The sequence below is a fragment of the Trachinotus anak genome, unplaced genomic scaffold (assembly GCF_046630095.1).
Source record: "Trachinotus anak isolate AG129_WGS33_773 ecotype Australia unplaced genomic scaffold, CSIRO_AGI_Tana_v1 ptg000001l, whole genome shotgun sequence".
NCBI classification, from domain to species: domain Eukaryota; kingdom Metazoa; phylum Chordata; class Actinopteri; order Carangiformes; family Carangidae; genus Trachinotus; species Trachinotus anak.
This window is the reverse complement of record NW_027273852.1, coordinates 13457410-13469112: the sequence shown is the minus strand read 5'-3', so window position 1 is coordinate 13469112 and position 11703 is coordinate 13457410. Positions and strand designations below refer to the sequence as shown.

At 39.4% G+C, this 11703-nt stretch overlaps 1 protein-coding gene across 2 annotated transcripts in view; it reads right to left on the bottom strand.

Annotated features, from left to right (window-relative positions):
• Nucleotides 1-150: 150 nt before the first annotated feature.
• Nucleotides 151-11703, bottom strand: part of cmss1 (cms1 ribosomal small subunit homolog) — a 35652-nt gene continuing 24099 nt past the window's right edge. Inside the window, exons 2-10 of one of the 2 annotated variants that reach the window (XM_071478376.1) lie at nt 3858-3994; nt 2325-2396; nt 2069-2201; nt 1911-1970; nt 1718-1820; nt 1564-1624; nt 1375-1462; nt 1196-1284; nt 151-477 (exon numbers count right to left, since the gene is read on the bottom strand). In XM_071478376.1, coding sequence (XP_071334477.1) covers nt 394-477; nt 1196-1284; nt 1375-1462; nt 1564-1624; nt 1718-1820; nt 1911-1970; nt 2069-2201; nt 2325-2396; nt 3858-3994 — 827 coding nt within the window. In that variant the 3' untranslated portion in view covers nt 151-393. The remainder of the gene's footprint in view (nt 478-1195; nt 1285-1374; nt 1463-1563; nt 1625-1717; nt 1821-1910; nt 1971-2068; nt 2202-2324; nt 2397-3857; nt 3995-11703) is intronic. The other variant, XM_071478384.1, reaches the window with a different exon arrangement.

The window sequence follows — 11703 nt, the reverse complement described above, 5'->3', positions numbered from 1 at the left end:
GTTCTTAGCTGCCTTTGTGCTGCTTTAAAACGCTTCATCAAAGGATGCTATGATAAATGTGGCTTCCTAGTGGGCAAGTAAACACATGATCTCACATTGTCAGTAGGAGGGACTTCCCAAGGTCAAGAGTAAACAAACAGAAGGATGCCGTTTCATTTTGAGACAATTTATTCAATCCATCACACTGAGACATTGTGTTGGACAACAAGACTGAACAAACAGCAGCACACATTTGACACAGCCTCTGAAAATAGTAAAAGCACAGCACAGGTTTCACATCCACACAAAGGGAAAACAAACGGGATGAGGTGGCTCGGCACGTTGTCAGGACCGTCAGTACATCGCCTTAAACACCGAGTCATTGTGGATCATCAGCAAGTTTACAACGTACATTTAAAAAAGTCCAATTTTGACTTTGTCTTCTTTGCAGCCATTCAGGATACCACTCTCAAGCATCTTCATAAAGTCCAGTTTGATCTGAAAGAGACAGGCATATGTGATGTGTAACATATAGTCCCTAGGAAGAAAAAAAACTAAACAAAACAATCTTTCCTCGCTAACTGAAATGGGAGGTTTCCAACCAGTCGCAATGTCAGAAAATCATGCCTGTATGCAGCACTGCAACTAACAATTAACATTAACATTTAATTCTCAAATAATCATTTAATCAATAAAATATCAGTCATAATTTCCTAGTGCACAAAGTTACATCTTCCATCTTCCTATTGTTTTGGCTGACTAACAATCCACAACCCAAAGATATATGTATGGAAAAAAAAAAGGCAGGTCCTCACAAATCAGAAGCTGGAACTATGGGAAGGTTGGCTTGAAAAATGATCATGACTTTATTATGAAAAAAAAATGTCTCTGATGATATTAATAATAATAATAATAATAATGATAATAACAAATTGTCTGTCGATCAACTAATGACTGACTAGACGCCTGTAAACGCCTTTAACTCAGATTAAAGCTGAGCACAATCAAGCTTTTTATTCAGCAGATGATGTGAAAATAAACCCTGCACATATTATGCACAGTAAAGATCAAACATACACACGTGATAATATTAATAAAAACACATTTTTGGGTGTAGTGGGACTTTACATATCTTTAGATACCATCAAATCCTTTAAAAAGTGAGGTGATGTGCTTGGTCATTATCTTTTCAGTCCAGCAGGGGGCAGTAGCTCACCTCAGGAATGTCAACCATCCTTCTGAGCTTCTGGTCCCTCCAGTTCCAGTCCAGAACCAGGTACCTCAGGGCCTTCAAGTTCAAACCCTCTAGGAAAACAAATAAAACAGAATTTCCACAGATTAGGAAGGTTTTAAGGCTTTGATGTTAAACATTGAGACTATCGTATCCACACACACCTCTCTCAATAAGAGCACTGATCCTGCCAGGGGTTCCCACTCCAATGTGGGTGACGCCTTTCTGCAGCAGCTTCACCTGCTCCTCTATCTGTACAATTGAAAGACACACACACAGAGAAGTGTTCTGGTGAAACTAGTCATTGCATACAATCCACACGCATCATAATGACTAACTGTCCTCTACAGTACCTTGATATGTTTTGCAAAAAGTTTTACTGCTTTGGCTTCACCCTTGAAGGTGGTCAGCTGCCTGGGAGTAACAAAGACAAACAGGTCTCATGTAAGTCTAAGTAAGAAGCTGTAACGCACAAAAAATAACAAACATCACTGGTGTGTCACTTACTTGATGAGCTCGATGGTTCGGAGAGCAGAGCTACAGACGATGAGCAGAACCACCGAACTGTTTTCTGTGTGCTGCTTTTGAATCTTTGCCCACTTGGGACAAACTAAGAAGAACAGGAAAAAGAAACATGCGTGTTTAGAAGTAACAGATGATAAGGGGACTTATCCAAACTAAGTCCAGAAACATCACTCACCCTGTTTCAGATAAGAGGAGAGGCTGTGTGTCAGGTCATTACTGGACAGGAAACAGGAGTCTGGAAGATGCAGGAGGGCAGACGGTGACCTTGGTGAATCAACAGATCAGCAGATATTGACTGAACTTTCAAGTTAAAGGGGACTTGCCCCGACTCACCCTGCAATTTGAGCTCCTCCTGCTCGATCACGGAGCGCTTGTCTGAGAAGTACTGTGTGACCAGGTTCTGCAGGTCAGCCGGACAGCCCGGCTTTGGCTCAGAGGTGGCCAGGACATCTGTAATTGTCTTCTTCTGGAAAACAAAATATATTGATCTAACAGTCAAAGACAAATCCCAGTTCCTTCAAATGCATTGAGCAACAGTCGATCAATAATTCTTGTCTCTCTTTGCATCAGCAGGTGTCGCCACACTCACCTTCCTCTTTTTTTTGGGTTTAGTTGACTTTTCATTCTCAGTCTCTTTCTTTTGAGATGTCACACACTCGGTCTGTGAAAAGAGTACAGTCAGAACACACAATTCAGGCAAAGTACTTCCATTTATAAATCAGTGCTTGAATGCATTTCAATACTCAGGGGTAAAAGGTGTATTTCAAATCTCATATTGTTATAAATACAAAATCCATCAAGATGCCACAACAAATTATTCACTGCAAAAACACACACAAGCCCAGTACATGACATTCTTGTATTAAGCACTGATTAATTTTACTATTGTTCATGTTGCACAAAATTACTCTTAATTTGATACATTTTCTGAAATCTATTTGATCTAACAGCAGAATGCCGGCTTATTTCTGTAGAAGTTTGTAAAAAATGTGCTTTCTGAATAAATGTGCATATGAGACACCACAGAAACTTGTACCAACTGATATCAAATGCATTACTAAATCAAAAAGCTTCAAACTGCAAACGAGATACAGTATGTCTCAGCAAATCAGTCTCTGTCTTGTTGTTCATCTATTTGTGGGCAGTGTTGGGGAAACTACTTTGAAGGCATAGCTTTGCAAGCTACCAATTACTTAAAACTGGAAAAAGTTGAATTACATCAAAGCTTCTCTTGGCAGAAATCTAGTTTATTCAAGCTACTTGGGAAAAGTTGTTCAAACTAAATGTGATACAAAATTATAACAAAATGTAATTTTAAAAAAACGAACATGCCAGCAAAAAAATGCCACTCTGTGGAATTTATTGAAAAAAGTGCCTACTTCACAGATCATACTTAACCCAAAAAAAAAACAAAAAACAAAACTCTGCTGTTCATGGAAAAGTGCAAGAATCAGTCAGTTGTTTTGTAAACAATAACTGCTGAAGTATGGCCGTGATGATTCTTCCTCAGGCGGAGATTCGGGAGGTTTATCCAAGATGACGATGTAGCTGTGTGAGTGTGAGCGGCATCCGCCCTTGGCTTTTGTACACATGCACCACACAAAGGTCAAGTGCGTGGTGGTGACTGCAGGTGCATTGCCTGGGCATGTCTTCACAACAGTCAGGGCTGTTGAAGTGGGTTCAATTACAGTAGGGAAGCAATGGTAAAAAAAATATATAATTAAATAAAATTGGTTGTAGTTTCACTTGTTAACAAAAATAAACTACATGTCTGAAGCAATGGTAAAAAAAATATAATTAAATAAAATTGGCTGTAGTTTCAGTTGTTAACAAAAATGGTGGAAAAGTAATTAAACTACTTGAATCACAGTGCACGTATGAATGGAGTTGAACTACAAGCAAGTAATTGCAAAATGTAGTTAAACTACATGTCTGTAGTTCACTACTCCCCTACACTGTTTGTGGGTTATATAACACTTGTTTTACAATTCTCTCTTTTTTAACTCTTCATGTCTAGATTGTATCTAATGCAACTGCAAAGTCTTCCAGTGCTGCAGTTGTTGTGGAGATCACATACTGTAAAATGAAAACCTACTGGATACACAGGTACGACAGAAAATACCTGTTCATTATTTTTCTTCTTCTTGGCATTAACCGTTTTCTCTGTTATCCTCTTCCTCTTCTCTGGTTTTGTCTTTGTGTTTGTTTTTTCTGTCGGCTGTTTCTCTTGTTCTATCTCCTCCTCTGACTCACACGCATCTGGGAAAAAAAAAAAAAGAAGAGCTTTATATATCTGGATTTATGGGGTTAACTTGCAACTGGGAGTAGTGCAAGATTAAGAAACTGTCAAGATGAGGCAACTCGGAGCAAAGAACATATTTTGTATCAGCCAAAATGAGATTTTCCTATGAACAGACATGCCTAACCATGATGCCATCTTGGATACCGACACTTCTCATGAAATACAAACTTATGGCGCGAGAATCTGTTTCCACAGCTGCACCCCTGTACCAGAGGTTTGGCATTTGTATATTATGTCTCAGACTGTTTCTCCAGTACACATTCAGTAACTACAGAAAAGCAGAAATACATAAATGCTACTTGAGATAACAACAATGCAGCAGACCTCAAACAAAGCGTCTGGTTATATTTAGCCTCTCTGTTGCTACCACTTCTCCTCATACCTTTCGCCTCATGTTATGATGTCATCCTCAGACCCTTTCCTATATACACATGCTTGTTCAAAACATTTTAGCTTTAAAAACAGCTGCCGGAAAGAACTCTGCAATAAATCTGCAGGTTTTATTTAGGTGTCCTTGCTGGATACGCACTTTCAAATTACTGGTGCTTTTACTTTGTAGTTCTTCCTGAGGATCTTCAATGTCAAAGAGCAGTCCACCTTAGACTCTGGGACAGTGGGATGGACATTTTCCAAAAATTTCTGATAGACAAAACTTTTTGTCAATTAATTGTGAAAACAACCCACAGGTATTGAAAATAATTGTTTGTTGCAGTCATGGCGACATCATCGCCCACTCAGTGAAAAGAAGCACAGACTGTTGACAGAATGGCTGCAAGCCACCATCACCTGCAGTTACATCTAAATAAATTCTATATTCTATAATATTAATAATCAATTAATCACAGTTGAGTTGCATCTAGTTTTACTTGTAAATGAGAACTGCTACAAATACTGTAAAAGTAGCTTTTAAGGAATTTAAGCGATGTGAATACAAGGCAGTGGGGCTAACCATGCTTCAGTGCATATCACCATGCAACACTCCACCTTTCCCACTCTGACAACTCTGTGTGCATGCAGCATCATGTTCTAGTGTTTATTATACTGAATCAATACCTAAAGCAACAACAAAGCCGTGAAGTCTGTGAGCTCTGTATAACTGTGACGAACAACACTTCAACATCTGACACCTGACCTCAGATTTTCTACCTTATCCTCTGATTTCCCAGCTCACAATGCAATCATCCAATCCTTATTATCACACCCCTCCACTGCTAGAGTCGAGGCCGTTTGAGTCAACAACCATATAAAAGACAAGACAGTGTGACAGATGGATGGGGGATCTTCATCCACTCTTGCTCTCACATTTTCCCTCACACGTCTTTTTCTTTCTATCATCCCATGACCACTCCCCTTCTTTTCCACTTCATCCCTCACTCCAAGACCTTCATCCTTATTTGTTGAAGTCATCTGTCCAGGCATACACCCCTTCCGCTGAAAGACCGCCCCCAATATTGATGAGCCAAGTCAACCATTCACCACTCTGTCTCTCTCTCTCTTTCCTCTGCTCCTCATGCCCTTTTCTTGTTTTTTATTGTTGACTGTTGGAAGGAAAGTGGGGATAAACAAGTGCCAGAGATCAAGGAAGAGAGGACAACCGAAAGAGGGAAGACTAATTACAGAAGTGAGGAGGATTTCATGAACGGACCATAATCCATCCAGTGAGCAGTCCACCTGTCCTGCACCAGGTAAGAGAGTCCCCCCCACCCCACCCCCCTGAACCCCCAGTCTGCATCTGGCTTTGGTTTATCTGGCTAAAGAAAACGGGTACTTCAGAATACCATGGTACTGGTGAAATATTTAAGTAGAAATAAAGACGGTAACAATTAATTCACCTTTAACGTGATTTGCCTCATCGACAGGCATAATTTATATTTGCTTGAATTGACAACACCAAATGCAATCACCTGCCACTGCTGCTCTGTGTTCAATAGGCTGTGAAATACCAAACTGTCAGAGGACTAGAAGGTGCTGACAGGGCAGCCACGCTGACGTTAGGCTTGAAAAATCTCACCAGTGGCACAAAGGAAACCCTAACACACTGGTCAAGGAACCAGTCAGCATCACTCTGGGCGCGCTGAGTTGCTGATTCAGCATTTTTTTTTTTTGATTTGGTGTTATGTAGGGAAATCAGCCATCTGGATAATTCATTCAGTGTGCACATACCCTTAATACAATGGAAGCACATATGGTTACATAGATATGCGTCAACAATTTAGAGGATCAGAGGTTTTTTCCCCTTTGGCGCAATACTGCCTTAACATTTACACATGAAATTATAATGTAGAAGAGAGCAGATGGCCGGTAAAGGGTTGATAATGAAACATTTAATATAGAAGAATTTAAAAAACCAACACTAATGAACTGTAAGTTTTTATAAAAAAGGAAAAAAAAAAAATTAAACAGAATTTTCTAATGTTGTGAGGACCACAAATACATTTCTGTTCACTTTACCGTTCTAGAGCAAAGGCAGAAATTTTAGACAGATCGAAAGCTGAGAAGATTAAACCAAAACAATATGCATGGCTAGATACTAGAGGAAAAGAAAGATTTGGGCGAAATATCTGTACAATTGCAATTATAGGCTAGGTAATATAACAAGTGCAGAGGAAGTGAAAGTAGGACAAAGGTTGGTGGTGCAGTATTTAAAGACATTTTCAACACTAGCAAATGGTCTCATCGTGCGCAGGTAAAAATGTGACGTTTGTGGTGACTTCTACTGGTCACTCTAACAGTGCAACCAACAACAGTGTTTTTTTTTACTAAAAGCTGTATAAGAGAACAATACAGCTACAATGAGGTCATTCAGAGATGAGGAGTAATAAAGCAATAATTAGCTGCGATTTCTTTCATTTTTACGATGTCAAAACACACATTTATTAAGCAAGCTCTAAACGTACAGAGGCCTGAGGGCATGATTTTTGTAAATTATTGCAATCTGCATATGCAATCTGTCTGTAATCAGCACCAGACTTATTAAAGTCCCAAAAATGCACAACAAAAGACACAAGATCTGATGGTAAGTGAAACGAGCCAAAGATGATACACCTGTTTGACTGATTGCAAGTGTTTGAGAGCCTGTGGATCTGTGAGTCTGTACATCACTGCTGGTGTTTAATAGTCCAACATACCTGACACAGGATGTGTGACAAATGACAAATGTTTTAATAAGTGCTGGGCCGCTAGAACAGTCTCAGTGCTCCTGGGTACAGACTGGAAATCCACTGGAGGGATGAACTCCATTTTCCAAAACATGTTTCCTGCATTTGTTTTAATGAGAGTAGTGCTGTCTCTTTTGAGTCCAAAATCTCACATAGGTTGAGTTAGGTTGAGATATGGTGACTGTGAAGGCTGCAGCAGAGGATTCAATTGATTTTCATAGTCATCAGATGATTGTGAGACCCCTCATAACCTGAGTATGTTAGGATGGCAATGTTACACTCAGTATAACTTGTGTATTTGCTGTGGCATTACCCTCTAAGTGGACCCACACAATGCCAGAACAATATCTCACAGAGCATAAAAGAAGACCTGTGAGACAGTCAGTATCTTCAGCGTCCTCATTCCCACTACCCTCCATGCCACAGTTCATCCAGATGGTGGAGGCTGGAGGAGGAAAAGTGGATCCTTTCAAACGCATCCAAAGCAATAACGTTACAGCTCAGATAACCAGAGATCAATGAAAGTCAAAGGCTCTGGAGAGGAATCACATGAGGGGAAATGGGGCTGCATGGTCATTTTTAATGGCTGATCAATAGAGGTGACTGTTTTTAATGGATGGTCAATGGCGGGGACTGGATGTAATGAGGATCTGCTGACTGGTTCCAGGAAATGGCTGAATGTTTTCAGTTTTTACACAAAAGGGACCAAGATTTGGTTCTTAGTTTTCAAGGGTGATGTGCTTGCTCGTGTAAACTGGTGACGTGCCCACACATCTGCTGAAAACATTGTTGGCCGTGACCTCAGAGAAGCTCTTAATCACCACGGCAGCTTACACTACGAGTCTGATTCTAGATACCACTTTGGCCTTACAGCGGAATAAGACAAAAATTACACCTTTCATCCCCCTGTAAACCCAACATGTCCTTTTATATACAGACATGGACCCCCCCCCCCCACACCTCCCAAAGATACTGTGAGCTATTTTTGTTGTTACATTGGTGCTTCTACAAAAAAAAAATATGCTATACGCTTGTTTCAACAATCAATAACTCATCTCAAGACATGAACTATTGGCTGATCTTGGGAGGGGTGTGGGTGGGTGAGTGGGTGTAGCAGTTATTGGTTTTGGAGGCCTGCAGCTTCTTTTAAACCACAATTTGAGCATGTGTTATTGTTAAATCAATGGGGACTTGAGGCTGCATGCACAAAATTAACAAGTGGGCTATAGTGGAATGACTGGAGGAAAGGCAGTAAATTCAAATTCAGCTGGCCCCCAGCACTTAGCTGTTTAGCCCATACAGACAATTGTCCTAACATTTTTACTTTTGGCAGCTGTTGTTTTACACTTCTTGCTCTTGTTAGTGTTTGTTCGGATATTTAACCTTTTGGCAATAATGCTCATAGCTTAGGCAAGACAAACTGCAGGGATTACGTATCACCAGCAGGAGGAGTATTGGATTCACAGTAAGAGCCACACTGATTACCTAGTAAGGATTCTTACAACCAAATTTTGGATGCACAAAGTAGGACATGCTATGGGACTCCTGTGACAGCAAACAAACACTCACACTCAATCCCTACTAATATATGAAATCTGGATAACTAAACCAAATGATTTCCCTGCTCTAAAGCAATGCACACAAAACAATAAGACAGAAACCGATATCAACTACCTTCACATGCAGCAGGTGTTCCGCAGCATGCAGGTTTTAGTTGAGGAACTTCTAGTTGACCTTTAGTTCATCAAAGTTAAACCAAGCCTGATTTCAGGACAGTGTAGACCTTGGTCCCTGTTTCAATTCCCCATCAACTGTTTTCAGTGACTGCAAGTCTCGGCGGAATAGTAAAAAGAGAATTTATGCATGCATGTCCAAAATGTGTGGGTATGTGTGAGCACTGCCATGTCTCATTTGATCCTCCTCTGTGTCTGGTTTATTAAATTATCCATGACCTGACCTCATCTTCCATCTTCCTCTGAGGAATTCAGTCTCATAAGAACTGGCAAGTCACATTAAGTCCTCAGCCTAAAAGCTTGGTGTAATTTCTGTTCAGGACTTGTGTTTTGAACCCCCAGGTAAAGACGTTGTTCAGTCATGTTTATAACATTTGAGAAATATAGCCAACGTTAAGTTTTTTATTTCAGCCACATATCTGGAGAAACTCAACCATGCTTTTATTTCCTCCTGCCTCGACCATTGCAATTCCCTATATACCTGTCTCAGTCAGAAATCAATCCACCTCCTTCAGTTAGTTTAAAATGCTGCAGCTTGGCTCCTAACTCAGTCCAAAAAAAATATCACCCCTGTTTTAGCTTGTTTGCACTTGCTGCCCATTTATTTTAGGACTGATTTTAAAACTCTTTTAAGTACTTTTTAAGGCCATGCATGCGCTGGCCCCTCCCTGATGTTTATTTTAATGTTACTTTGATATATATTGATTGTTGTGGAGCACTTTTAATTCTTCTTTTTAATAATAATAATAAACTATTATTATTAATAAACTATTATTATTAATAAACTATTATTATTATTATTATTATTATTATTATTATTATTATTATTATTATTATTATTATTATTATAATGGTCAGTTACAAAAAAGTGAAATTTCCTTTCCTCACTTCATTTTCTGGTCTTTTGATTGACTGACCTGTGTGGTATAATCTATCCAATCTATACAGGGATGCTCTGACATTCATGTGTGTCAGTGAAGCCAATCCTGTGTGACGGCGTGTGATAGGAGGTCCTGATGATGTCGCACAGGAGGTGCTAATCACAGATACGAGGTTATGTAAATAACTCGAAGCTTTTAAGCTTTCACAAGGACATAACAAGGGAACCCTTTTCTCTCCTTGACAGCATATTGCTAGTTGTGTAACGTGGGTATTGTTGCTGGCCAAAACTAATTGAGGCTGCCAAACTTTAGCTTAAATAATTAGGTTTTGGCACCATATTAACATTACAGCTCTTGTGTCCTCCCTGCTTTTCTTTTTATGCACAGACTTAATCCTAATCTTTGAGTCTATTCCTCTCTTGCGCTTTTCTAAATCCCCCAGTGGCAAGTATCACATGGATGATATTAGTAACACCACACTCATCTTTCATTCTCTATCAATCATCAATGCAAGACTCTGATGCAATACACGTGGAATCTAGCATCTGATATCACAGTTAGAGGAGGGGCTACATGTGTTTGTGTGAAAAGTGAATGCCTACGTACGAGCACATCCACGGAGACCAGTGCACACAAAATCAACAGTAAATGGTAGAATTTCACATCTTCATTACTCAGTGAGGATTTCCTGCCACAGAGTCTTGACGAACAAAAACAACTCCTTAAGGACACAGTTTACATAAGAACACAACGATGTGGACCATATTTCATTACGTCACAGACTACTTTGTTGGTTGTTGTTTTGCTTGCACAACTATGGTTACCATTTGATTTATGTATGAACTCATTTAGAAAAGACCACCTACAAGGATTAAGCCATACAACACAAATAACAAATACATCGATTTGGAAAGTAAACTAAAAAAACAATGATTAAATGTTAAGTCTGATTGCAGCTGCCAAATAAAACTTATATAATATAATAATATTTTGCTTTTAATGTATGTCAGTCACATAAAACCACAGAACATCACTGCATTACCTCACACTGTTAAAACTTTTAGCTCACCCTCACCATTTTATTTTACTTGTAGTCCAACCAACACCACATCTAGACTTCAAAGATCACTTAAGGCCTGACAGCTGTGTGCCAGCTTATGATGGCACTAAAGCTGTGCTCGTTCCTCACACATCATGTGAGGAGGAAAATATTTAATTCCAAGTGGAACCAAAGATTCAGATTATAAGCGAAGCCTTTAAAGGAGTCTATATCATAAGAAAATGTTTGCAGTCTTTCATCAACCCCAAACCCAACATTCAGTGGTCCTGAAAGCCACGGGCACGTTGAGCAGCACAGACGGTGGGAACACTGTCACATCTGATGCTTAAAACGTATCACTGCCGATAAAAAGGGGAAACCAAGCTCATCAAACAAGACACACCAAAATAACAAAACGGAAAGAGGCTTAAGGCAGAAAATAACTGAGTCCAGGATTTGGCATGTGGAATTTAATATCATATTAAACATATCTTTGGGGCCCATCTACAAGAATTGCATAATAATGGTAAAACTAAACAGTTTATGTTGCACCAGACAAACTTTTCTCCCTCTATACCAATTGTATTTCCTCCACTAAATCAAGGTACCGAGTCAAGTTGACAATCTGTGCTTAACTATGTAAAAATTCAAAACCATGAAAATTCAATGGTCTAACACTTTACACAGAGCATAGAGAGTCATTAGAGACAGTAATTATAACACTTGCAGTGATGGTGGTTGTTTCATCTAATGCTCCCTCTTTTTATGCTAAAGTAATCAATCATTTAGCAATGTGCAGATTAACCACACTCATAATCACAAAGTTCAACAGTGGCATTGCTGGTGACAAAATAA